This window comes from Gobio gobio (assembly GCF_949357685.1).
Source record: "Gobio gobio genome assembly, chromosome: 19".
Classification (NCBI taxonomy): domain Eukaryota; kingdom Metazoa; phylum Chordata; class Actinopteri; order Cypriniformes; family Gobionidae; genus Gobio; species Gobio gobio.
In genome coordinates, this window is record NC_137112.1 from 30,239,636 (window position 1) to 30,266,211 (window position 26,576).

Consider the following 26,576-nt stretch of genomic DNA (forward strand, 5'->3'; position numbering starts at 1 on the left):
GCCCTATCATATACCCGGTGCAATGTGATGGCAGGCAAGTGTTTTTTGCTAGTTTCAGCCCAACATTTTCACGTCCCATGCCACATTGTTTAAATAGTAAATGCACTCGCCCTGTTCGCCCATTTCGCTGGTTTCAGGCGCATTATTGGCGTGTTGCTATTTTGAGGCAACTGAAAACACAGTATTTTTTGTGTTATTTAAAGGGAGCCTTAGTAATGTGCACCTATAGGCGGGTGCACAACGCGTGTACACTCTGCTTATTACACACACAGGGACGCACAGCAGTTTACTGCAGATCACAATTCCTCTATGGAGAAGCGTTCAGTCTTTCCGCTCGCAAATTCCCCCATGTAAATAGCCATGGTGCAAGCTTACCTGGCTTTTAAAGGGAATGGGAGATGATTGGTTTATTGCACGTTATGCCCAAAACACACCCATGACTCATTGAGAGTGTAGTGAATTAGCTCAGAGGGGAAATATTAATAATTATTCATAACTCATTATGATTATTCATTATGATTAATTATGAATATTTGAATCAGTTAATTCGATTAACTTGATGTAGCTACATTAACATTACAATCAATCAATCAGTTCATCCTGTGAACACACAGTATTTATTATTAATTAATTCTAAGAAAAGGGTATTTTTCATGGCCACAGAAAAATTATTCTTCCTTTACATTTATGTTGTATTTAGACACAACATATATGAGGTTACATCAACTAGTAGTTTGCTCATAAGATATGCATAAAACGAAATACCATACAAGAGACGCTTTACAAGACAGTTATACTGTATTTGTACACACAATGTCCTGGGGTGCATTTATAGAACGGTTTGTACGTATATAACTTGAGGCAAAAGAGTGTGTTTTTACAGGCTTTGTCTTAAATGTGGCCTTTTCCTTTTCCATGTGGCTACATTTTTTTAGAGCAATTAACCGTCTTATCAGTTGGTATCCATGGTAACTGAGGCCCTTCTTAGTGGTATGTGTGTGTGTGTGGGGGGGGGGGTTATTTGTTTCTTTGTTTCAAAGATTATTTGTTAAATATAAAAAATTATTGTGTCTGATTTGTTCCAGTCATTACAATAGACTAGGCACAATCCTTTTGGACCATGCGCCTGGCACGCCAACCGTTTTTTCCCATCGTTAAACTAGGGATTGTTAAATGTGGATTCGGACACTAAGCGAATTCTAAGTGCACCAGTCTCATAGACTGTCAGAAACATTCTTTTCAGACTGAAATAATGTAAAGTGCATCAATCTTAAATGTTTAACTAAAATATTTTTTTTAAACAAACAAAAAACCTATTTAAAATTGTTGCGATAGAAGCAGATAACACATTGTGATTTTTGTAAGCAGGAGGGAAGCAGAAGTCATAATCATAGTTTTCATAAACGTACGGAACTGGAAATTGTCATATCCACGGTCCATAATTGCATAATTGTGATATTGCAGTCCTAAAATATTGCATGCCTACAATAGTTTACAAATTGCATCAAAGCAGAGCTTTAAGAGACAATATAGAAGAATTAAAGGCCAAATAGTGAAACCCGCAGGGAGTCAAACCAACGCTTTGATTGTAAAGAGTTTGCTCAAGGCCTTATCACGTCTCTAATGAACTGAAGTCAATAGGGCGCTGTCCATGGTGCTAAAGCCATGCTGCCATGGGCTGCAGTTGACTAATTATCCTAGTGGCATTCTTTGCACAGCTTGACAGTCTGTTGTCTAGTAACCTATTCTTGATATTGGATTGCTTTTTTCTGCTTGCAGAGATGGAGCTTGTGAAAGCAAGAGTGTGTGTGCATATGTAAATAAATAAATACACAAACACACACACACATGCACACAGTAGTGGCCAAATGTGATATCTTTTGTTTTTAGTTACTTTAAAAAAAAAAAAAAACATTTTGTTTATAATTAAATTGTAATTTCTTTGTCCACACAATTTGGCATGTTTATTTTGTTATCAGAAATAAAACAATTGATTCTAAACACAACTACGCAATATGATTACAAAATCTTTAACAAACTTTTAATAATAATTGAATAAAGGATAAAAGATGTCAATTTTCCCAGGCCAGACATCTCTTTTGGCAACTACCAAAAATGCATGTGTTTATTCGTCTTTGTTTGTTTGTTGTTTTATTTATGTTTTCATTTATTCATTATTTTATTTAGTTTTATTTAGTTTTTTTTGCTTGTTTTTATTTATTTTTCTTTAATACATGTACATGAATAATAAACTTCTCATAACTTCTCATTTGTATACTTCTATGAGAGATTGTGTCTTATTATTTATATAATAACACCTTAAAATAACACAGATGTGGAATTATTTTTAATTACCACATTTAAAGAAGAGAACAAAGATAGCCTTATACAGATGTTCTGTTATTCAGCATTCCAGCAGAAAACTTTTTTCATTAGAGAGCTCTTCTCAAACACAAAACTAAAACACTGATGCACCAGTTTCACATCTAGGTTCCCACAAACACACACACATATTACTCCTCACTGCAACACAGAGACGCACATCATCTCCCCCTGGTCTCCTCAAACACTCGCATAAACACAAACACAAGCAAACACCATCAAGTGACAGCCTACAGCGTGCACTACATCTGTGGAACAGGACATTCAGCATGGAAGGTCACTATCGTCCTGTGCCTGTAGCACTGAGCTAGGCATGAAATAGCCTTAACACCAGACAGGCGCTAAAGCAGAAGCTATTCATGCTGCTAATGAGGTCTAAAACAGAGGAGCCTGGTAGACCCCACTGCCCCGGCCACTCGCTCGCGGACAAACACAGCCAAGTGTACAACCACCACCGCTCAAGTGGCTAATTGGAACAGAGCAATCAGGGAAGCAAACAAACATGGCACCTACTGTGAATGATCGACCTTGAGAGAGACCAGAGTGAGAGAAATAGACACGCTATGACTACTGCTTAGTCATCACACTAAAACATAAGGCACTTTCCACTTAAACAAACAAAAAGCACGAGAGGTACAAGTCCAAGTTGTTTTGGTTTTTTTTGTAATGCGCCATTAGATATTTTTGATAAACTTTCATCTAATACAAAATTAACCTAGAAGGAAAGGTAGCTACTTTTAAATATCTGAACAATTTGTGCCCCATGGATGGGAAGATTTTTTTTTACATTTTTGCATAAACTTAATTTATGAGAGTTACAGTCAGCGTGAAATGTAAATTGCAATAATCTTAATATAATCTTAATATAATAATCTTTTATATCCAAGTGAAACCGCTTTTCATACAAGAAAAATTGTAGGGTGGCACTTGATATTATCCATCGCGAATTGATTGGATCTTTGTAGCTCACTCATTCATTCTATTTTTCATTTCCCACTTTCATCTTGCTTTTTCAGATAATCTATGTAATGGGAAGTTTCATAAGCACCTGCAAGACCTGTTTGCCCCTCTGGTGGTGAGGTATGTGGACCTAATGGAGTCCTCCATAGCTCAGTCCATACACAGAGGATTTGAACGAGAGTCTTGGGAACCTGTCAAGTAAGTGAAACACTTTATCACTTTAAGCGTTAGTTCTAGGGATGATAATTCAATTAGTACAATTATAAAAAATGTATGCAATTAATCATCCCCCTTGGACTTTCGCAGTCTTGTGTTCAGAGAGCAAGATGGATTCCAGCAGAATGAAACAGACCTTGATTTTTAACAGCTTAACAGGGTCCTATTATACTTTTTTACATTTCAACTGTCTTCAGTGTGTAATTTTGCTGTTTGAGCATGAAAAAGGTCTGCAAAGATACAAAGCACAAAGTCCACCGCAAAGAGAGTTGTTCTCTATATCAGCAAGTACTGTTTTTGAACTCCTTGATTGTTGTCATGAGTTTTACTTCCGGAAACGTACATGTCACAATATGTATACACACACACACATAAAAAGGGGGGCGTGGCCTGGTTGAGTTGCATTAATGTTGAATCTCGCGGTTATGGTAAGTGATCCAGTCAGAGCACATTGTGCTTTTTGGAAGAAGGTGGCTTCACAGACACAGAAACAAAACAGAGTGTGATGCTGCCTTCACGTGCAATCGAAATGATCATAAATAAGATTTTCCTAGTTAAAAATTGGACATGAACACCCTCTTAAGTTGTATTTACCACAGGGAAGTTCAGGGGTTAATTTTGATACCAAAGTTCCAGAGTTGGGCTGGCCATAAACTCTAAACATGGTGAGGGGAGAACGGTGGCTGCTGTGACTGGTGTTCTTTATTAGTTTTCCCACAACAGCTACATCGACTGTCTACTTGTTAAAGTAGTGCATATTTACATATATGAAAAATCATTTGAAATGTGTGTATTATACACAGCAAAAATAGCCTGTATTTGACCGAAATTCCAGAATCTTCAGCAAGCTAGCTATATAGTGCAGTGAATGTACACTCACCTAAAGGATTATTAGGAACACCATACTAATACCCTGTTTGACCCCTTTCACCTTCAGAACAGCCTTAATTCTATGTGGCATTGATTCAACAAGGTGCTGAAAGCATTCTTTAGAAATGTTGGCCCATATTGATAGGATAGCATCTTGCAGTTGATGGAGATTTGTGGGCCACGAAGCTCCTGTTCCACCACATCCCAAAGATGCTCTATTGGGTTGAGATCTGGTGACTGTGGGGGCCATTTTAGTACAGTGAACTCATTGTCATGTTCAAGAAACCAATTTGAAATGATTCGAGCTTTGTGACATGGTGCATTATCCTGCTGGAAGTAGCCATCAGAGGATGGGTACATGGTGGTCATAAAGGGATGGACATGGTCAGAAACAATGCTTAGGTAGGCCTGGGCATTTAAACGATGCCCAATTGGCACTAAGGGGCCTAAAGTGTGCCAAGAAAACATCCCCCACACCATTACACCACCACCACCAGCCTGCACAGTGGTAACAAGGCATGATGTTCTCATTCTGTTTTTAAGCCAAATTCTGACTCTACCATCTGAATGTCTCAACAGAAATTGAGACTCATCAGACCAGGCAACATTTTTCCAGTCTTCAACTGTCCAATTTTGGTGAGCTCGTGCAAATTGTAGCCTCTTTTTCCTATTTGTAGTGGAGATGAGTGGTACCCGGTGGGGTCTTCTGCTGTTGTAGCCCATCAGCCTCAAGGTTGTGCGTGTTGTGGCTTCACAAATGCTTTGCTGCATACCTCGGTTGTAACGAGTGGTTATTTCAGTCAGAGTTGCTCTTCTATCAGCTTGAATCAGTCGGCCCATTCTCCTCTGACCTCTAGCATCAACAAGGCATTTTCGCCCACAGGACTGCCGCATACTGGATGTTTTTCCCTTTTCATACCATTCTTTGTAAACCCTAGAAATGGTTGTGCGTGAAAATCCCAGTAACTGAGCAGATTGTGAAATACTCAGTGCGGCCCGTCTGGCACCAACAACCATGCCACGCTCAAAATTGCTTAAATCACCTTTCTTTCCCATTCTGACATTCAGTTTGGAGTTCAGGAGATTGTCTTGACCAGGACCACACCCCTAAATGCATTGAAGCAACTGCCATGTGATTGGTTGATTAGATAATTGCAATAATGAGAAATTGAACAGGTGTTCCTAATAATCCTTTAGGTGAGTGTATATACTGTATAGTTATCAATGAATGGGACACTAAATATCATTTTAGCTTTAATAAGATTTTCCAAATTAATAGGCAAGAATAAACCTGGTGTCCTCCATGGGTCCTATTCTTTCTGACAACAAAGCACTTGAATGTGACGATCTCATAATCACGACTTCAGAAGTGGAAAATAGGAAATTTCCGATAGTACAGGAAGGCAGCATTACTTACAGACCAGGTAGAGGTGCTGCAACAATGTTAAAGGTAGGAGTGGCTAGCAATAGCAAGCTAGCTTTGAAAGCATGAGACCCCACCCTCCCTTCAGAGCGTCTCTAAAGCCACACCTCCTTCAAAACACATGCACAGTCTGCAAAGCGTCAAATTACCTCATGTCTCAACGCACATAACATTAAAATAATAACACAGTTCCAGGCAGAACGTCACGGGTTGCCATCTCGTAATTATGGTTAAGTATTTTTGTGGCGCTCGGTGTCTGACGTCTGTCTACAACTTTGCATAGCCACATGGAACGTGTCGACAACGTGTGATGTCTGCGCGAGCAGGGTGCGTGGAGGTATGCAAATACATATGTTGGCAGGCAGGTAGGACATTTTGTATCATCATATTGCACCAAATGCAATGATTGGATACATTTGTTTTGGTCCTGAGACTTCCACAGAAGATATATGTACATGTTTTAATATTTGGACCACTTATATTATTGATTGCTATCAGGATGTAAAGAGATTTTTTTTTTATATATAAAAGAAATTGCCTACCCTACTTTTAAATGCATTCAATCACGAAAACCTATTCCAGACCCCAAAAACAAAATCAAAACTTTGAAAAAGGGCACAATAGGTCCCCTATAAAATTAATTATGGGTGTATTTTCGAGATCCAGGTTTCGTTTTCTTTAACTAGCCCTAATTTTCTTACGGTCCTAACCAGCTCTGCTTGTTGAACGTTTATAAAATAAATAAAAAATCATGATTCCTAAATATACAAGTCACCAGAATAACTTTGAATCACTCAACAAAGCAACATAAGACAAATTGTGTGACTGTACGAATGTTAATGCTAATTGAATCAACAATCTGCATTTCAGCAGAAACATATGTGTTTTCTCATAAAACCAGAGCCCAAGTGGTGATAATGTGATTCACTCTGTCTCGTGTGCACTTCCCATCTCTGCAACACCATCTTATCTCTAAATGAATTCTTCATCTTGTGTTCTAAACATACTGTACGTAATGCTGTTTCTTTATCACCCATGCTTTCTTCCGTGCATCTACATCATTGCATTCTTTTTTCTGTTCTTTTTTTCTTTTTCCACAGGAGTTTAACAAGTAATCTGCCCAGTGTCAACCTACCAAATGTGAATCTACAAATGCCTAAAGTACCAAATCTACCAGTGTCAGTTAATCTGCGACCAATGCAAATGCCTAGCTTTTCCACCCCCAACTGGATGCCGGGTTTATCTGATACTGAGTGTGTACTGAGTCTGTACTGGATTCTAATACATGCATGTGTGGCCTTAGCATCAACATATCATCTTTAGTTCGTATCTAATTCCAATTCGGATTCACCCCTAATTATTTGTAGACAGGTTTCATTGAAATATTTGAATTAGGAAAGTGGACAATTTGTTGAGCCAAATGCTTGAAACTATAGATTGCACTAGAACATTTCTATATGTTTGCAATCAGAATTCCGCAACTAAATTACATGTTTTTCCAGTTTAATGCAATCTGTTGTTGATTTACTATGTTTGGGATCACTTTCATGTGTCATACTGCACATAAGGGACAATAAACACAAACAGATGCTTTGACGTTATGTTATACAAAAACAGATGCTGTGCAAAAGGCCATTATCTCACTAATTGAGATTTATTCTGTGGGTAAATACAGTTTATTTTTTAAATCATCGTTTTATTTTATTATGTGATAGTGTATTATATACACTACCAGTCAAAAGTTCGGAAACATTAAGGGTTTTTAATGTTTTTGAAAGTAGTCTCATAATCTCACAAAGGCTGCATTTATTTGATTACAAATACAGCAAAAACAGTATTATTGTGAAATATTTTTTACAATTTAGAATAAAATAACTTTATGTTAAAATGCTATTTATTTCTGTGATTCAAAGCTGAATTTTCAGCATCATTACTCCAGTCTTTAGAGTCACATGGTCCTTCAGAAATCATTCTAATATGCAGATTTTCTGCTCAAGAAACATTATTTATAAATATTATTATCAATGTTGAAAACAGTTGTGTACATTTTTTTTTTCAGGATTATTTAATGAATAGAAATTTCAAAAGAACAGTATTTATCTGAAATATAAAGCTGGAATATAATGGCAAAGTACAATTTTTGAAGTAGATATATAAAGTATAATAATTTGACTCACATTAAGGCAACATTATGGTAGTAATATGTAATCAGGTAATTCTAGATAGTTCTCAAACTTTTTCTTAAAACTGTATATGTGGAATCAAGTACTTTATTTACATGTTTGGACATTTTCCACATACTTGTGCCTATGAATTAAAAAATTGCGATTCAGGAGTTGACAGAGGTGAGACAAGGGATTTTTAGTTTATATTTAGACATGATAATTAAAAAACAATTCTCCAAAACGTAGCATTTTACCACTTTCCATACGAGAGTGAAATACCTTCAGCGCTGCATGTATTGGAAAAAAAATTATGCATGCACTTACAGACATAATTACGCATGCTGAGTAACACTCCATCTCTAAGGTGTAATGATGAGTAAACACCAAAGGTTGCCAAAAGTAGTTGAAGCCACCACACGTTAGTCACAAATATTAGTACCTGTCTTGACATATCAAACTCAAGCTTAAAATACTTTCTATTTAGAATTTGGTTAGCACTCTATTTTACAGGCCTGTTCCGCATGCACACACAATGTACTTATTATAATAATTACAAAAACTGGGTAATAACTAGGTAACCTTCTCCTAAACCTAACCTTAACCCATGCAGTTGTCTTATATTATCTAGTACTTTCTTAGGTAAGTACAATGGATGCACAGTGCACTGTAAAATAAAATACAACCAGAATTTGTGTTTACAATAAACTTGAATAGTTTAAGTAATATATGTTCTGTTATGCTAAGGCCGCAGCATGAAAAAAGCCCATGGGCAACTTGAACCCAAATAGCCCTTAGCATGTTGAAGGGTTGGAAGATACAATTACAGTATCACACTATAGAAACAAGCTCATGTTTTGGCAGCGGAATATTAAAGCTGAAGTGTGTAATTTCTTGCACTAGCTGCACCAAACAAAATTGCAACAACAAAACAAAAACAAAAACTAGAAAAGGAATGTTTTTTAAGACAAATGTTGAATGTTGCCTGAAGAGGCCTTGTACAGCTGCTAAACCATTTCTTATGTTTTCTTTGTGGATTCATTAATATCAAGCCAACATATAATGACTGATTTCATTCGAAATCAGACAGTTTGCCCAGCCCTAAACCTAAACCTAAACAAACAGATTGCAATTTTGTTTGGTTCTGCTAGTGACGCAGAAATCACACACTTCACCTTCAACAAAATTATTCACAATATCATGGTCATATGATTATATGCTCATCATTGATATCTGGTCATGAATAAGTGATGCTACTTTAACATCTTGTATCTTTCCAACATCTTCCTCCTTCCCCTTTTTCTATTAGTATAGAAAAGGATACAGGTGTTTTTCCTCTTTCTTCTTGCTGTATTTGCTGGGTATGGGGTCTCAGAATAGTAGCTCTCCTTCTGTGGGCTGTCTTGAGATATAGGGTTTTGGGGATAAGAATACTGAGGGAGATCTCCCCATCCCCCCTTTGGTCCTGTCCTGTTTCCTTCATAGTGCTCTGAAGAGATGTACAAGCTTCAGAGCAACAGGCATCTGCTTTCAGTAGAAACCAAATACAAGACTCTTTACTGGCTGTGTGAGTAACCCAAACTTTAAACTGCATTGTTTCTCACAACAGTCATTTGTGGTGTTTTTCACACAATGGATCAATAGCTGCGTTTCCATTACTCTTCAAATTGAAAATATGTCAAATGGAAACTTGCCAATTTGGCAAAAACTCCCATTTACTGTATCATACAAAAGTTAATTTTTAAATTTTTTTTATTGACAAAAAATAGCAAAATACAAAACTCTCGTAGGGGAAAGAGAGTATACACATACATGTAATTACAAATGTAGTCAAAATACAAAAGTTAATAACTAAACAGAAAACAACAACAGAACAAAAATTATTTAAAAAAAAATAAAATAAAAAAAAATAAGAAAGGGGCTATTTATAAACAAGTCAATGTCAAAAAGGCTATTTTTTCCTCTTTTTCCCCCTTCTTTTCCTTTTTTTCTATTTTTTTGACTTTATACACACAATTCTGACTTTATACACATAATTCTGACTTTATACACACAATTCTGACTATATCACACAATTCAAATCTGACTATCACACAATTCTGACTTTATACACACAATTCTGACTTTATACACACAATTCTGGCTTTATATCACACAATTAAAATCGGACTATCACACAATTCTGACTTTATACGCAATTCTGACTTAATACACGCAATTCTGACACGCAATTCTGACTTAATACACGCAATTCTGACTTTATACACACAATTCTGACTTTATATCGCACAATTCAATTCTGACTTTATACACACAATTCTGACTTTATATCGCAAAATATACAAAATCTTTTTATATTTATATCTTTATATATAAAAGTATTTATGCTCGCATGAGGTGGTTTTTCAGGCAAAAAGGAAATATTTCGCAAAACTGCAATGGAAACAGTTTTTCTGCATTTACAGGTCACCTGTCGGTAAAAGTCGAGATTCTTTGTTTATTACCCTTTTGCATTGCACAACTCAAAAAAGGTTGATCTTTTAATTCGTAAATTCTGAATCTACAGTTCCTCTGTGAAATCGCATATAACCTCCCAGAACCAGCTCATACACCTCATAAGTAAGCGGCTTTCCTTGCCATTAATGCTTGGATAACACGCCTACATTTCCTTCGATTAAAAATAATGGCCCTCCGTCGCCATCATTTTTGGAATGACTCATCGCAAGAGGAGAAAATTATATTGTCGCATTACATCGGTTAATGGAAAAGCTGTCATTTCGCAATAGTTTTTTTTGGACACAAACGTTTTGCGTAAATCTGTAATGGAAACCAGACTACTGTTTTGTTTGATATCTAATTTGGCCAGTTTTACAAGAGTATACAGTTTCATCTATTTTTTAAGAATTCAATTTCAAACTTTTGCGTATACAGTGTTATTTAAAAGTCCAATTTTCTAATGTATCTTTAATATAAAAATTTTCATTACAAATGACTGTATATTATCAGCATTATCAGCACAACATGAATATTTGAATTGGATTTTATGTATATAATTTTTGACTATTTGTAACTTTTCTTAGTAATTTTTTATTTATTTATTTTTAACCCTAAAAGTTTTTCTTTTTATTTTAGGAAAAATGAAAGAAAGATTATTTATAGATTATTATATATTTATAGATTATAAGGTTTATATATGTCAGTAAGCCTATCAAACACATTTTTATTTTATTTAATATACTGGCATAAGTAAATAAATAAGCTCATCATTAATCAATCTGTAAATATTTCTACACATCCTTCTGCTGCTGTACGAGTGTCTGTTGAGTACAGTACAAATGAACCAGGTGTGAAAGCACCCTTAGAGTCTTCCATCTAAATCTGTCTTCAGTGTGAAGCTCTCATTGCTTCAGTCAATCCTAAAATATGTTTCCACTGAAGATGCCTTGGCCTGCTGGCTGTTTGAGGACTCTGTACTCAGGCTGTGAGGAATGGTGTGAGAGTCAGTCTCTGTCAATTTTCTTTCTATGATCTATTCTTCATTCAGTTCGGACCCTGTGGAGCTGAAATTGGTTCCATTCAAACAGATCTATAGCTTTATCAGTTGAAAGTCTGGGACTGTAGCTCCTCCTGCCACACATACAGCCTTTACTCGTGATCCCGCAGTTCTCCTTTGACATCATTGTGCATGTTTACCTTACCTGTACTCAAACAACCAAGTAAGGCCTGATTGTTTATCATTTTGCTTTAGGATTAACCATTTATTTTTTCCATGGAACGATCGCCAATGAGGTTGAGCTGAAGCCAACAGGGCAACTCTGCAACGATCGGGAAGTGGTCAAAAAATAAGTAAACCAAATGTGCCACCCTGGTGTGTAGACTTGAAACAGGCTTTGTCTTCTTTAACAACCCCCTGCCCTCTGACCTTCCTATTTCCTGACCTTTTCCGGAGCATTCCATTCCTGATATACAGCTTTATTTAAAATAACTTACTGTATCTCTCTCTAACTGTCTCTTCTGCATGTGTCCTGGTGTTGGCAGTAATGGTTCTGGGACTTCAGAAGACTTGTTTTGGAAGCTGGATGCACTGCAGACATTCATTAAAGACCTGCACTGGCCAGAAGAAGAGTTTGCCAAACACCTGGAGAGCCGACTTAAACTAATGTCCAGTGATATGATTGAGTCCTGTGTAAAAAGGTGAGGCTGGAAAACATTAACAATGTTACAACAACAGTGTCTCCTCTCCACCAATAAGCTGGTGTGTGGTGGGTGTTCTGGCACAATATGGCTGCCGTCGCATCATCCAGGTGGATGATGCACATTTGCTGGTGGTTGAGGAGATTCCCCCTTCTATATGTAAAAGCGCTTTGAGTACCCAGAAAAGCGCTATATATGTAATGAATTATTATTAACAACTACAGATATCTGACACAAAATGGCCTTTTTCTTTCTTTCTTTCTTTCTTTTTTTTTTTTTTTAAATTTAGGCACACTGGTATTTTGACAGTTGACACTTTAATTGCTTTTACTGCAGTGTGACATGCTAAACTCAATTTAAAACAACATTTAGCTATTTTTAATTATTATGTATGTAGCTTTTACGACACAATATTAATTGAGAGATGACATTAAATATTCGTACTTTTAATTCACACCATAGGACCGTTTAAAAAGGCAAAACATTAAAATAATAATACAATTATAAAAGTTATCTTATTCATTCATGTACATTTTGTTTCTTATAAAGAACATAGTTATCTTATTTGAATTTCTACAAACTAGAATAATGGCTTATGGATGCACCTATTCAAATATTATTTATGATTAGAATATTAATTATGTATTCCACAAGAGATGCCTTCAAAATTTAACACGTCTGGGATGTTTTTGCATAAAAGAGTGGGAAAATTTTCAAATACTAACTGTAATGAAATTCTGTAATACAGTTAAATCAGTTCAGGGATGTACCCACTTATGCATTTAGTTATCCGCGTTTTTTTTATAATTTTTATTTTTATTTTCTCTGAAATGTCCCTTTTGGTTTTCAGTGGCATTGCATAGGTTGTAATTTTCACATTAAATATGCAAACGTTTTGATATGATTTATCTTTGTTTCTTTTTTACATCACAAAAAAAAAAAAAAAACGAAAATAAAAGAAGGATAACAAGCTGTTTTAACAGGAGTTTGTACACTTTTTGTGTCCACTGTACGTTATGGCCAACATTGAATTTGTGTTCCATTTTGTCTTAATAATTTAAAAACAACACACCAGATATTAAAATTGATCATTTTAAATTCTACAAGTGAATTGAGGCATCACAACATTACAATGTAAAATTATGAAATGTGGATATTCATTTTGAGAAAAAAAAGATGTTTTATATATAAATTGTAAAATCATACTGAAAATATTGATGATGATTAAAAAAACTGCACATTATGCATTACCTAAGAAACTAACCAAATATCTAGTAATCTTAAAAGTTATCTAGCACTACATTTTTATTCTTCATGTGTGACTTTGCAGCCAGCGTAAACCTTCATCAGCAGTCATTTGAGTTAAGTGCACTTTAGTAAACCGTACATACAAGCAGAAAAAAAATAAAATTTGAGAAATCTCTTGGCCTGTCCATTTGAATAACAGAAAAAGGCTAGCTGATTTTCAGTGTGCATGTCCACATCTGTAATCCTTCTTGAGGAGAAACAGGATGTCTTGTATAGCAGCATTCTCGGTCGCTCTTTGTCGCACTTGCTGTGAGTGAAGACATGATTTAAAGTGCTTTAAGAAACTTGTAAGTATTATCATGGTAATTTGCTGAGTCAGAAGATGATTTGGCTTAACTAAAAGAAAATCTACTCTTTTCCCATTCCAATCCACACAGAGTTTTTAGTAAGCTAAAAAATACTAATCTGCGTTTTTTATTTTATTTTTATTATTATTTATCTTCATTCCTTTCTCTTTTTTTGCAATCCTTTATTGGATCTCTGTCATCAAAAGTTAAAAATCTATTTTGGCCACACCCACTAAGAACGCCAGTTACACTTTAATGCAGAAACTCTCAACTGGCATTGTTTCCTCACTTAATTTTTGACATCCTACTCCTCTGTGTTGTTTCAGAACCAGAGCAGCCTTTGAGGTGAAGTTGCAGAAGAGTCCCCGCACCACAGACTTCCGTGTTCCTCAGTCCATATGCACCATGTTCAATGTCATGGTGGACGCCAAGGCCCAATCCGCCAAACTGTGTGCCATGGAGCTCAGCCAAGAGGTAGACAACACAAACAAAATGGATCTTTTTGTTCTTACTGAAATCTTTCCACATCTTGCTCGTCATTGCAAACATACACTTTCGCTCCCACAATTTCCAGTAAAACGCCCTCATAATGTGCTGACCTGCATCTTAGCAGTTTATATTGTTAAATCCTTTATTCTTTTTTGAAATGCATGAGTTCATCATATGCACCAGACTATGATATATACAGTAGGTATATATGAATTATATATTTAAATGTATATACACCTATTCTTTACGATTGCAAGTAAATGCATTTACAGATCTGAATGACTCACCAGCATGGCACTTTTCCATTGGTTTCTTAATTTTAATTTAGTTTGACTCTGCTGGAATGAGATGTTTTCTTTTTCTCTCTGTTGCTTTCTAATTGTCACTGTCACCTTGTCTGCTGTATCTTTCTTTTCATCCCTTTTCTCAATCTTGTGAAAGTTTGTTAGAGAATGGGTAAGTGTGGCTAACAATTCAATTGAATTCTCACCTTTATGTCCCTAAGGTATAATTAGCAATCCTAGCAGTTTCCCCCAGTCCTCTGACACTTAAATTGTTTTGATTATATTACCATATGTGATAGCTGCTTCTGAATATACATGTGCTAGAAGTGAGACATCTCATATCCGTAGCATCTTGAGACAGGTAATGATCTGAACTGAATTAATTACGCAAGCGTCCTTTATATGAGGTAATTGGAGAGAAAGGGATTGAGTTTGCACAGATTATCCCAGGTGAAATCCACCAAACAGCTCAAAGAAACCTTTTTTGCAATACATACTCATTATGTCTTTCTTTTCCAGCGACAGTACCACTCGCAAATTGACAATCTCATCGAGGAGACGGTGAAAGAAATGATTACTTTACTCGTGGCAAAGGTAGCATTTCAGGAAAACAGTATTCCTCGTTTGTGTTTTTACATATACAGTTGCAAGAAAAAGTATGTGAACTGCTTGCAAAATCTGTGAAAATGTGAATAATTTTAACAACATAAGAGGGATCATACAGAACTAAATAAAAACGAACGCATTTTATAGGATATTTAACATAAACATTTTTTTACATATAGTCCACAAGACAGAAAAATTGCTGAATTTATTAAAATGACCCCATTCAAAAGTTTATGAACTTTTGTGTTGTTTTGTGATGGTTGTTTCATGAGTCCCTTATTTGTCCTGAGCAGTTAAACTGACCAACGTTCTTCAGAAAAATCCTCCAGGTCCTGCACATTCTTCAGTTTTCCAGCATCTTTTGCATATTTGAACCCTCTCCAGCAGGGACTGTATGATTTTGAGATCCATCTTTTCACATTGAGGACAATTGAGGGACTCAAACACAACTATTAAAAAAGGTTCAAACATTCACTGATGCTCCAGAATGAAACACGATACATTAAGAGCCGGGGGGTGAAAACCTTTGAACAAGATGAAGAGGTCCAAATTTTTCTTATTTTGTTTAAATGTAAACGGCTCTTAATGCATCGTGTTTCCTTCTGGAGCATCAGTGAATGTTTGAACCTTTTTTAATAGCTGTGCCAACTTTTGAATGGGGTAATTTTAATAAATTCAGCTATTTTTTGACTTGTGGACTATATGTAAAAAAAAAAAAAGTAAAGTATCTTATTCAGGACAGTACTAAATAAAAAACAACATGCATTTTGTATGATCTCTCTTATTTAGTTAAAATTATTCACATTTTCACAGATTCTGCAAGCGATTCACATACTTTTTCTTGCAACTATATAATTGCTTATATGAAGAAAAGTAATAAAAAAAAGTAAAAACGGACTTTCATTTTATAGTAATATTTATTAATTTTTTTACAGATTTTAATTAAAATTGTATGTTTGTGGGTTAAGTTTCTATTAATTATTAAATATCATTTCACAATTTTAAAGGGGAATACTATTTAAATGTTTTATTTGTGTGTTTTTGTGTGTTTTACAGTTTGTTGTAATCCTAGAGAGTGTTCTAGCAAAGTTGTCACGTTACGACGAGGGCACACTTTTTTCCTCCTTCCTGTCATTTACAGTAAGAACAAATTGTGTTTTTCTAATACATTTTTAAAAATGTTTTTACTATTGTAACAAGATACTTTGACTCCAATATGCATTATTACAACAAACATAAATATTGTTTAATCTTATATTAGAAACTGTTAAATAAACTGCCTTTGTTGACTTTCACATTGCAATATTATATAGACAAAATATTCATTCAATTTTCATTATTTGATTATTAAATCTCTTTTATTTGTAGGTAAAAGCTGCTTCGAAATATGTGGATGTACCTGTAAGTGACAACAGGATGTTTCTAATACTCATTGGTTTATTAATCAAACAGTTCATTGTTTATAATTGAACTTATTATTTATGTTTATACAGTTTTTTCCCCTCTAGACTTAAAAAAACTCAGCATATTAGTTTAGATAATTCATTAATAGCATGTTACGCTTTGTTTTCAAAAGCCCTGTAATAGCTTTAGGATACGACTAATAATTGCCATGGCCTGCTGTGCAGATGGCCATCTCTTAGCCCCAAATGGCCATTCATATGTATGTGGGAGAGCGTCGTCTCTGTGAAGCTCTACCCTCTGCAGCAGACAGTGTGATGTGTGTGTTGTGCAACAAAAGCGCGTCGTGAGGATGCCGCTGGGTCCAACTCATTGCACTCAGCATCACATCACTGAGTTTCCTTCAACTGCCAACACATTTGGTCACAACGCGAGGCTTTTTAAATTAAAACCCTGTCAATGAATGCCGGAAGCGTCCTGTCGCTCTCTTTCTCTCTCTGTTTGTCATTCTCCTGATGGTCTAAGGGTCAGATAATCTTATGTTTCCATGGTAATTGTTTGCTTAATACACAAAATAAAATTATGTCTGACAAACTTGCTCATTTGCACCCTCTGAAAGGACCCATAGATGTGTGAAGTAAGTTCAATTTACAGCGTCTGACAATTACCAATTCTGATGACCTTCATATGCCCGCTGGCAAAGGAAGTGTTTAATTCTCCGCTGAGGCCGAGCAGGGGGCAAAACACCCCAGATGATTCACTCTGGTTTGATTTTTTTCACTTGCAATTTGGTTGAATAGAATCGTACTTAATCAGATAGCATTGTTCTTCTGCCGGTATGCTCAGACTTCACACAATGACAGCTCATTTTTACACACCTCAGGTTTTGACTCTTAGACATCTAGGAAAATGAGAAAATAAACACTTTTCATCTGCTTGTCAGGTGACAACATCCTTTGTTAATATGACAGTAGATTGCTACTTTACAATGCAAAAAGCTTAAAAAGAACCATGAGCTTCAGATTAGCATGACAATACAGGTTTAAAACATTTAAAGTGTGGTCACATTAGTGAATTTTCTGCCAAAATTTGGGGGGCAAAAAGGTCCATTGTTGAGAGTAGTGATGTATGAAGCACAGCTCACACAAGAGTCACTTGTGCCATCCTGATGCGAAATATTCTGCCTTCAAGCTAAATTCCTGATAGCATAGATTCCTATTGAAATTACTGTATTTCGATGATGACAATTCATTGAACAATGGTAAATGTTACTGCATCTTTATTCTGTTACAAAACCTGCCTACATTTAGTGTATCAGATTCAGTATCAGATGTCACACCCACGGACTGTTGGATGAGCACCTGATGTATAAAGGCCTGTTCACACCAAGGACGATAACTATAAAGATAACAATAAAGTTCTAAAAATTATATTTCTCAATATTAAAGAATAGCACAGTTCACATCACAGCTATAACGATAACGGCACAGAGAAACAATATAATTGGAATCACTTTCAGAATGATATTTTCCAGCTGATGAATGATAAAAACATAAGAGCAGAATCCATCTTGCGGTAACAAGCTTGAGCATTTAAAGAGACAGACAAACACACGCTTAGAATAAACAGAACGATATTGTTCGCTGCTGTGGATGCCAAGATAGTTATCTTTATAGTTGTCATTCTTGGTGTGAACGGGCCTTAAAGGGGTCATCGGATGCCCATTTTCGGTATGATTCTTTAGGGTCTTCATGTAAAATCTGTAACATACTTTGTTAAAATTCCTCAATGTTTGTCTAAAACTACACCCTTTTTACCTCCTCAAAAACAGCTCTGTTCACAATGACCCGTTTCAGTGCATGTCTCTTTAAATGATAATGCGCTACTGCTCACCCCACGCCTCTTTTCCGTGGGGCGTGTAGACACGTAAAGTGCTGCCTTGGTGGACAACTGGCTGAGGGTGGAAATATGCTAATATAGGACAGTCCGACAGTCCGTCATCATATTGCTCAGAAATTTAAAGCGGCTTGATTTTTGAGAGTGTTTAGGCTTTTTTAGTATTAAATAAAAGGAGTGAATAGATTTTTACCATTGTAGGGTGGTTGTATCCACACACTGCAAAGCCCTTATATGCAAACACCATTTAAAAGGGAATTTTGCATCCAATGACCCCTTTAGGGCACACAAAATTACACTTCAGGAGCTTTCAAAGTCGCCCTCTAATTGGTTGAATTCTACCGGATTTCCAGGAGACGTGTGTAGCGTTCTTTAAAGGGTTAGTTCACCCAAAAATGAAAATTCTGTCATTAATTACTTACCCTCATGTCGTTCGACGCCCGTAAGACCTCCGTTCATCTTCAGAACACAAATGAAGGTATTTTAGTTGAAATCCGATGGCTCAGAAAGGCCTCCATTGGCAAAATGCACTGTACACTCTCAAGACCCATAAAAGGTACTAAAGACGTCGTTACAAAGTCCATCTCACTACAGTGGTTCTACAGTAACTTTATGAAGCGACGAGAATAGTTTTTGTGCTAAAAATAAAACTAAATAACGACTTGTATACTAATGACCGATTTCCAAACACCGCATCATGAAGCTTCAAAGCGTTATGAATCAGCGAGTCGATTCAGCGGTTTGGATCGCCAAAGTCACGTGATTTCAGCAGTTTGGCGGTTTGACACGCGATCCGAATCATGAATCGACTCGCTGATTCATAACGCTTTGAAGCTTCATGATGCGGTGTTTGGAAATTGGTTATCACTATATAAGTCGTTATTTAGGCTTTTTTGTCCACAAAAACTATTATCGTTGCTTTATAAAGTTATTGTTGAACCACTGTAGTGAGATGGACTTTGTAACGACGTCTTTAGTAACTTTTATGGGTCTTGAGAGTGTAAAGTGCATTGTGCCAATGGAGGCCTTTCTGAGCCATCGGATTTAAACTAAAAATATCTTAATGTGTGTTGCGAAGATGAACGGAGGTCTTACGGGTGTCGAACGAGATGAGGGTAAGTAATTAATGACAAATTTTATTTTTGGGTGAACTAACCCTTTAAGATCTGTCTGGATACAAAACTGTCGTGAAGCCAAACCCCCTCACGGAAGAAGAAAGCTGTCGTGTTTACAACTGTGAAAATAAGCGCTTATCAGGATATCTGTCAAAAGTATGTGAAGTTCATGGTATAGACTCGCTCAAGAGTTATTGTAGGGACATCAAATGTACATTTCCACTCCCCTAAACATGGTGCCGAACAAATCGAACTGTTATTAGTTGATTTACATGTCAGTCAGACAGGCGGTCCTTGACCATTTAAAGCTGCAATGGAGACCAGACCTTCTACCGTCAGTCTGAAGGTCTGGCTACGCGAGACTAGCCTATACATTTAAAGTATTTTAAGGATAAAAAGTTTTTTCAAAAGTTAGGTAGCATTGTCTTCATGGAAAAGCCAATCATAGAAAGCATTGTGACACACTCCAAGTTGGCGGGAGAGAGTTCATTATAAAAACGTCATTACTGAAAAATATACTGTAATAGTGTAATTAAAAAGGTATTGTTTTTGTGAGTCGAGTATATTTGTGTGGTGCTGCCTATGTAGATTGTTCCAAATCAGTCACTTATGAGGTTTCCTGATGGTTAGGACGCTACCTATGTAGGAAGCTCACTAGACTTTGGAACAGAGCTGTTGTATACTAATATTTAAATGACGCCAAGCACTAACACATCTTTCACTGTCTCTCTTTCCGTCATCTGCAGAAACCTGGGATGGATGTTGCCGACAGCTATGTGACATTCCTCCGCCACTCTCAGGATATCTTGCGGGATAAGGTCAATGAGGAGATGTATATAGAAAGGTTATTTGATGTAAGTAATGGCTGTCTTCTCCCTCTGTGAAGGGGGAGGCCCTTCAAAATGTGACACAACAGCCAGCTAGGAGGGATAAGTCACATTTTGAGACCTGCTTCTCTTTCTTTCTCAGTTAGTTTCTTTTTACTCTTTGACTCTCTGACTTGACTCTAACTTTCTCTCTTGCACTGCTTCTCTGGCTTGACCTTTCCTCTCTGGTTTGCAGTGCTGTGTGTGTTCTGGCTGTAATATTCCCTTCGCTCTGCTCGTTATTCCTGGTGCAAAATTCTGGAGGAGGATTATCTTAAGATGTGTTCTCATGCAGATGTGAGATTAAGCAGTTCAAGCCACCTTTCAACACACATGCAAACAATGATAGAAACTGAGGATCCACAGATGATTGTACAGAGGTATAAATATATTACAGGCCTTTGATTAAAGTTTCTGCTTGTGGTTCGATTAAGAGAACAGTAGAACAGAACTGTACGGAAGTCCTAAGAAGCTTTATTTTTCTCTTATTTTGTAATAAGGATTTGTAATTTTCCCGTAAACTTGGTAGAACTCGTTTTTTTTTTCTCGAGATCTTGACTTTCTTGGAATTTTAGTGTACACTTCTGTTCAAAAGTTTTTAAAAAATATATAATAAAAAACTTTTATTAAAAAATACTTTTATTCAGTAAGGATGCATAAATTGATAAAAGTGACAGTAAAGACTTTTATAATAAATCCTGAAAAAAATGTATCAAGGTTTCCATAAAAAATATTAAGCAGCACAACTGTTTTCAACATTGATGATAATAATAAATGTTTCTTGAGCACCAATTCGGCATATTAGAATGATTTCTGAAAGATCATGTGAATTTTCAATAATGCTGAAAATTCAGCTTTGCCATCACAGAAATAAATTACATTTTAAAACAGTTATTTTAAATTGAAATATTGTCACACTATTACTGTATTTTGGTCAAATAAATGCAGCATTGATGACCAAAAGAGACATCTTTCAAATACATTCAAAAAATCGTACATACCTTGCAATTTGGAATGCTATAGTGTAATTGTAATGTTTTCTCAATATCTTTATTAAATATTATTTTCTCGTTTTCAACAAAAGCCTTTTCTAAGTGGAATACACATATTAGCGTTTCATGGATGAGCATATTAGTTTTTAATGTTATAGACTCACTCGTGTTAAAATATCTCTGTCCGTCATTGATAGACACTTCCAAATACATGTCTGACAACTTTTTGTTGTTGTTGACATTCATATAGTGATACCGAACATGTGGTCTATGTTATTGCCATTATGTCTGTATATAGTACTGTTTGACATATGTTTTGTTGATGGCAACTAACCAAATACTTTTTCTTTGTGAGAAAACATGAAAAATCATGAAAAAGTGAGAAAAAAATGATGCGCGTCCTCTTAGGGCTTCCGTAGAAAGAGACAAAATAGATATACAAAAAAAAAATCAGAGTGTGAAGGATATTGTTTTGTTCATTTTAGCTGATATAGTTGGGGCGGGGGTGTCACAAAGGCAACTGCCCTATTTCCGGAGTAAATCTCCCGCTAAGGAGATCCAAATAGAGAGAAGCCCTCCAAACCTTGGGCTTATTGTGATAAAGGCTTAAAGAAAAGGAAAGAATGAGGGAAAACACTGAGGGTAAGAAAGAGGAGTTGAATAAGAAACACTGAAGGGGAGGGCACACAATGGAGAACACGGTCTTAAGGGATGGCCAGGGCCATCATGTTGGTTATAATCCTTTTGTGCTGTCTGTAGACCAGTTTGTTAAGTGTGTGTTGTTGGTAAGGTGTGTTTGCATTGTGTGGCTAAAGACTTGTGTTTATATTCAGAAAGAAAGCCAGAGCGGGAGCGTTGATGTGAGATCGGTTTTCTTGTCCATTTGCTCGACGAGACAACCTGATCTGAAAACAGCGCTCCCAGTCTGAAACGCTTTGCGAATATGGCTCCTCGTGTCATGTGTGAACAATTCCAGTAAGAATCCTGATCGTGGTTCATTGTTGACTTTCATTTCACGGTGAAAGCTGACCCGGGATCAGTAGTCTTACTCCGAGATGTTTTAAACATGTGAGCTCTGGTTTGTGAGTTTTCTGAGTGTCCTACAAAAAGGCTGCTTGAATCTGCTGCATTGTGTACTGGTTTTACCTCTATTTTGCAATGCCTTAACTATCTTTCTCCCCTCCTGGAGGGTGTCTGAAAAGATTCTGTGTTCTTTTCTTTCTTCGTCCGCTTGGAATGAGATGGTGTCGCTTATTTTCCAGACGCATCGTGCATTTGCTTTCACTTCCTCGAATGCAAACAAGAAAAAAATCCCATCTGCCCTGTTTTTTCTACCCTCTCATTCCATTTCTCCATTTTGCTTTCTCGTTTTTTCCACCTCCTTTCTTGCTCTCTCTCTCTCTCTCTCTCTCTCTTTCTCTATCTGTGCCTGAACCGAAATGAAACTTATCCTTCCTGTCAAGTTGTTTTTGTCACATTATGCCAAGTGGCGTTATTCAGAGTCAAATAATCTTCCTTTGTACATCTACTAGCATGGCCCGTGTCCTCAGAGACTCAGCTCCTACATGCACTTACACACATCCATCCACACAATCAGCCAACCGGCCCACCCTCCCCAACCTCCCGCCCCACCGCCCTCAACCCCAGATGGGCACGCATGGCACACATCTCCCCTTCTCTACCCGCTGAAGTGGTCGGGCCTCCGTAGGCAGTTGAAAAAGACAACATGTGTGCATGCATACACACATGCACGCTCGCTCCATCTCGCACACACGCTAACACGCACACGCTGGTCCTCACTGTTATGCTAAACAGCCATTGAAATAGCTCCGCTCTTTATCAGGGGCTCCAGGCAACCTGCTCAAATGTTTTCTTCTTACTTTGTCATTTCACTTGTTAAAGATGTCATAACATCCTCCACAATGAGCCATAACACCATGTGCTGTTGTTTTAAACCCGCTACACGCACCCTATTTAAAAATCGGCACTCGGTTCATTATAAAAATGACATAGAGGATATTATAGTATCGGTATCACTAATTAAATGGGTTTAAAAGAACAGCAGCCCCCTTTTTGCACTTTTTTGTTTTTTAAATTTTATCCATATTGCTGATTTGAAAAAGCACAGGTAACACTACAAAAATGTCTCATTTGTTAACATTAGTTGAATGCATTACCTAACATGAACTAACAATGAGCAATCTATTTTTACAGCATTCATGTAAACAGATACAGCGTTTGAGTAAATGTTGAGATTAACATGAACTAAGATTAATAAATGCTGTACAAGTATTGTTCATTGTAGTTCATGTTAACTAATGAAGTTAACTTGTGTTAACTATTAACATTAACTAAGATGTGTGTTTGTGTGTGTGTGTGTGTGTGTGTGTGTGTGTGTGTGTGTGTGTGTGTGTGTGTGTGTGTGTGTGTGTGTGTGTGTGTGTGTGTGTGTGTGTGTGTGTGTGTGTGTGTGTGTGTATATATATATATATATATATATATATATATATATATATATATATGACCCTGGACCACAAAACCAGCCATATGTGGCACGGGTATATTTGTGGCAATAGCCAACAATACATTGTATGGGTCAAAATTATAACATTTTCTTTTATGCCAAAAATCATTTGGATATTAAGTAAAGATCATGTTCCATGAAGATATTTCCTAAGTATTTCCTACAGTAAATATATAAAACATTTATTATTAGTAGTAATATGCATTGCTAAGTACTTCATTTGGACAACTTTAAAGGTGATTTTCTCAATATTTTTATGTTTTATTTTTTTTTGCAACCTCAGATTCCAGATTTTCAAATAGTTGTATCTCGGCCAAATATTGTCCTGTGCTAACAAACCATACATATTTATTCAGCTTTCAGTGGATGTACAGTATACATCTCAATTTCCAAAAATGTACCCTTATGACTGGTTTGTGTGTGTGTGTGTGTGTGTGTGTGTGTGTGTGTGTGTGTGTGTGTGTGTGTGTGTGTGTGTGTGTGTGTGTGTGTGTGTGTGTGTGTGTGTGTGTGTGTGTGTGTGTGTGTGTGTGTGTGTGTGTGTGTATATATACTATAATGAACTCTGCTATATACTTGGACAGCTTTCTAATCACTACAATGGCTTTTTTCTTCATAATTCATGCTAAATTTCTGTTTTTTTGTGTTTGAATTAGCCAAAATGTGCTTTCATTTGTTATTTTGGCTCCAGTAGTCAGAATATTCCTGATGGCCTCCTTCCCTTTTACATTTTTTCATTTTTTGATTGTTTTAAGTAATCCGCTTTGAAATGATCTGTTAGGTGGGTGTAGTATAATTGCTTAGTGGTTCTTGGCTGGTTGTCATATTGAAGTATATGTGGCCAACGCTAAGCTTGGGTTAATTGGGGTCAAGGATGCTGATTTCTCACAGACAGAGATGGCACATTGGCCAGAGTAAGAAGATTATACTTGCTGTTTGACTAATTCAAAATATGTCTGCTTTCATAACGCCGTTTCATAATGCAGAAAAAGCGACCATATGGGAAAAGGTATTAAAAATGAAAACAAAGAAAAATGGATACAATTCAGTGCAGTGATATGCATAAAAAGGATGAAGAGTAAAACAATACTAGTAATTATTAGGAATCATAAGGAGGCTTATTGATAATTTTTCCATTTATTGTTGTTATTATTATTATTGTTATTTATTTGATATAAGAACGGACTCAATTTGAAAGTATTTCTAAGTTTGAAATTGTGTTAATTTAAGATACTTTGAAGTAAATATGAATTAAAATACATCAGTTATTTAATCTATCCAGACAACATTATCTTACAATTTCTTAATTTGGAAACATATTTCAGTAGTGAAATTTACTTCACAAGTGGTTTGTTGCGATAAAAAACGTCTCCTATAATATTCATGAGTTTTGAGAAGATGGTGATTTTTACGAAGGTCATATTCCAGATACAAGCTGCCTAAGAGGCAAATCGTTTGCCAGTGGACGGATGAAGTTTAAGTTCAGGATAGAGGACCAGAGAGAGGAATAGAAAGGGAGAGGGACGGGGGACGGGGGGAGAGAAAATTAATTTATTTCACTCTGCCAGCCTGCCAGTTCTTGAAAGAACAGCTGAGGAGAGCAGGATTAAGGCAGCTGTGCTTAACGTGAGGGCTCATCTGTCAGATTGGGGCGGAGCGCATAGATCATTGATTAAAAAAAGCCATCTCCAAATCCAGCGCTTCACTGATACCGCCGTCCTGCCCCGGCTCTTCAGTGTGTGCGTGCGTATGCATGCGTGTCTGAGTGCCAGAAGAGAGACTCAGATACACAGCAGATTACACACGTCAATTATACACTTAATCTGCTTCTGGAGGAGATTGTGGCCTACCCTCATTGATTAATTTGAAGTATTCCCGTTGACCTTGGCAGTTATCAGATCGACAAGATTGCACTTTACAGTGACGGTTAATGCGGTTTAATCGTTCCACTGCTGGATGCTGTGAGGAACAAGTAGGGTTAGAGATACTGGAAAGCCAGGCGGGTTTGGACTGAGCTGCTGCTTGTGTTGCATTTCACAGACCTGCAATACCACTTCACTGTCTGGGACACTTAACCGCTTTGCAGGTCCGGCTGACCCAAGTGAACAGTTTAATCAACTTTAGCTAGCGCGCAAACTCAATGCTGTGCATTCTATGGCCTAAGAAAAACGGAAACAAATTAGTCAAGAGGAAACTAGACAGTTTAAAAAAAAAAAAAAAAATATATATATATATATATATATATATATATATATATACACATTTCTTATTTTTTATTGTCCTTGTGTATTTTTTGTGTTTTTGCATTTGTGACAGAACAAAAAGTGTTCACAAATGCAAAAATATTAAATTAAAAATACACAAGGACCATAATAATAAAAAAAAGTATTTATTTTTTAATCTGTCTAGTTTCCTCGACTAATTTGTTTCTGTTTTTTCTTAGGCAAATAACAAATTCCAAAGAAAAAACAAAACATTGTTTTTTGTTTTGTTTTGATTGTTTTGTTTTGTTTCCTTTTGTTTTGTTTTGTTTCGTTTTGTTTTGTTTTGTTTTGAATGTTTTGTTTCCTTTTGTTTTGATTGTTTTGCTTTGTTTCCATT

At 36.3% G+C, this 26,576-nt stretch overlaps 1 protein-coding gene across 1 annotated transcript in view; it reads left to right on the top strand.

Annotated features, from left to right (window-relative positions):
* The window catches only part of cadpsa (Ca2+-dependent activator protein for secretion a), a 182,258-nt gene that overhangs the window by 136,015 nt on the left and 19,667 nt on the right, over window positions 1-26,576 (top strand). The window contains exons 22-29 of the mRNA XM_079844227.1: window positions 3,399-3,540; window positions 6,952-7,104; window positions 12,052-12,207; window positions 14,129-14,276; window positions 15,095-15,169; window positions 16,238-16,321; window positions 16,550-16,582; window positions 20,340-20,447. Of these exons, the coding sequence (XP_079700353.1) occupies window positions 3,399-3,540; window positions 6,952-7,104; window positions 12,052-12,207; window positions 14,129-14,276; window positions 15,095-15,169; window positions 16,238-16,321; window positions 16,550-16,582; window positions 20,340-20,447 (899 nt within the window). The remainder of the gene's footprint in view (window positions 1-3,398; window positions 3,541-6,951; window positions 7,105-12,051; window positions 12,208-14,128; window positions 14,277-15,094; window positions 15,170-16,237; window positions 16,322-16,549; window positions 16,583-20,339; window positions 20,448-26,576) is intronic.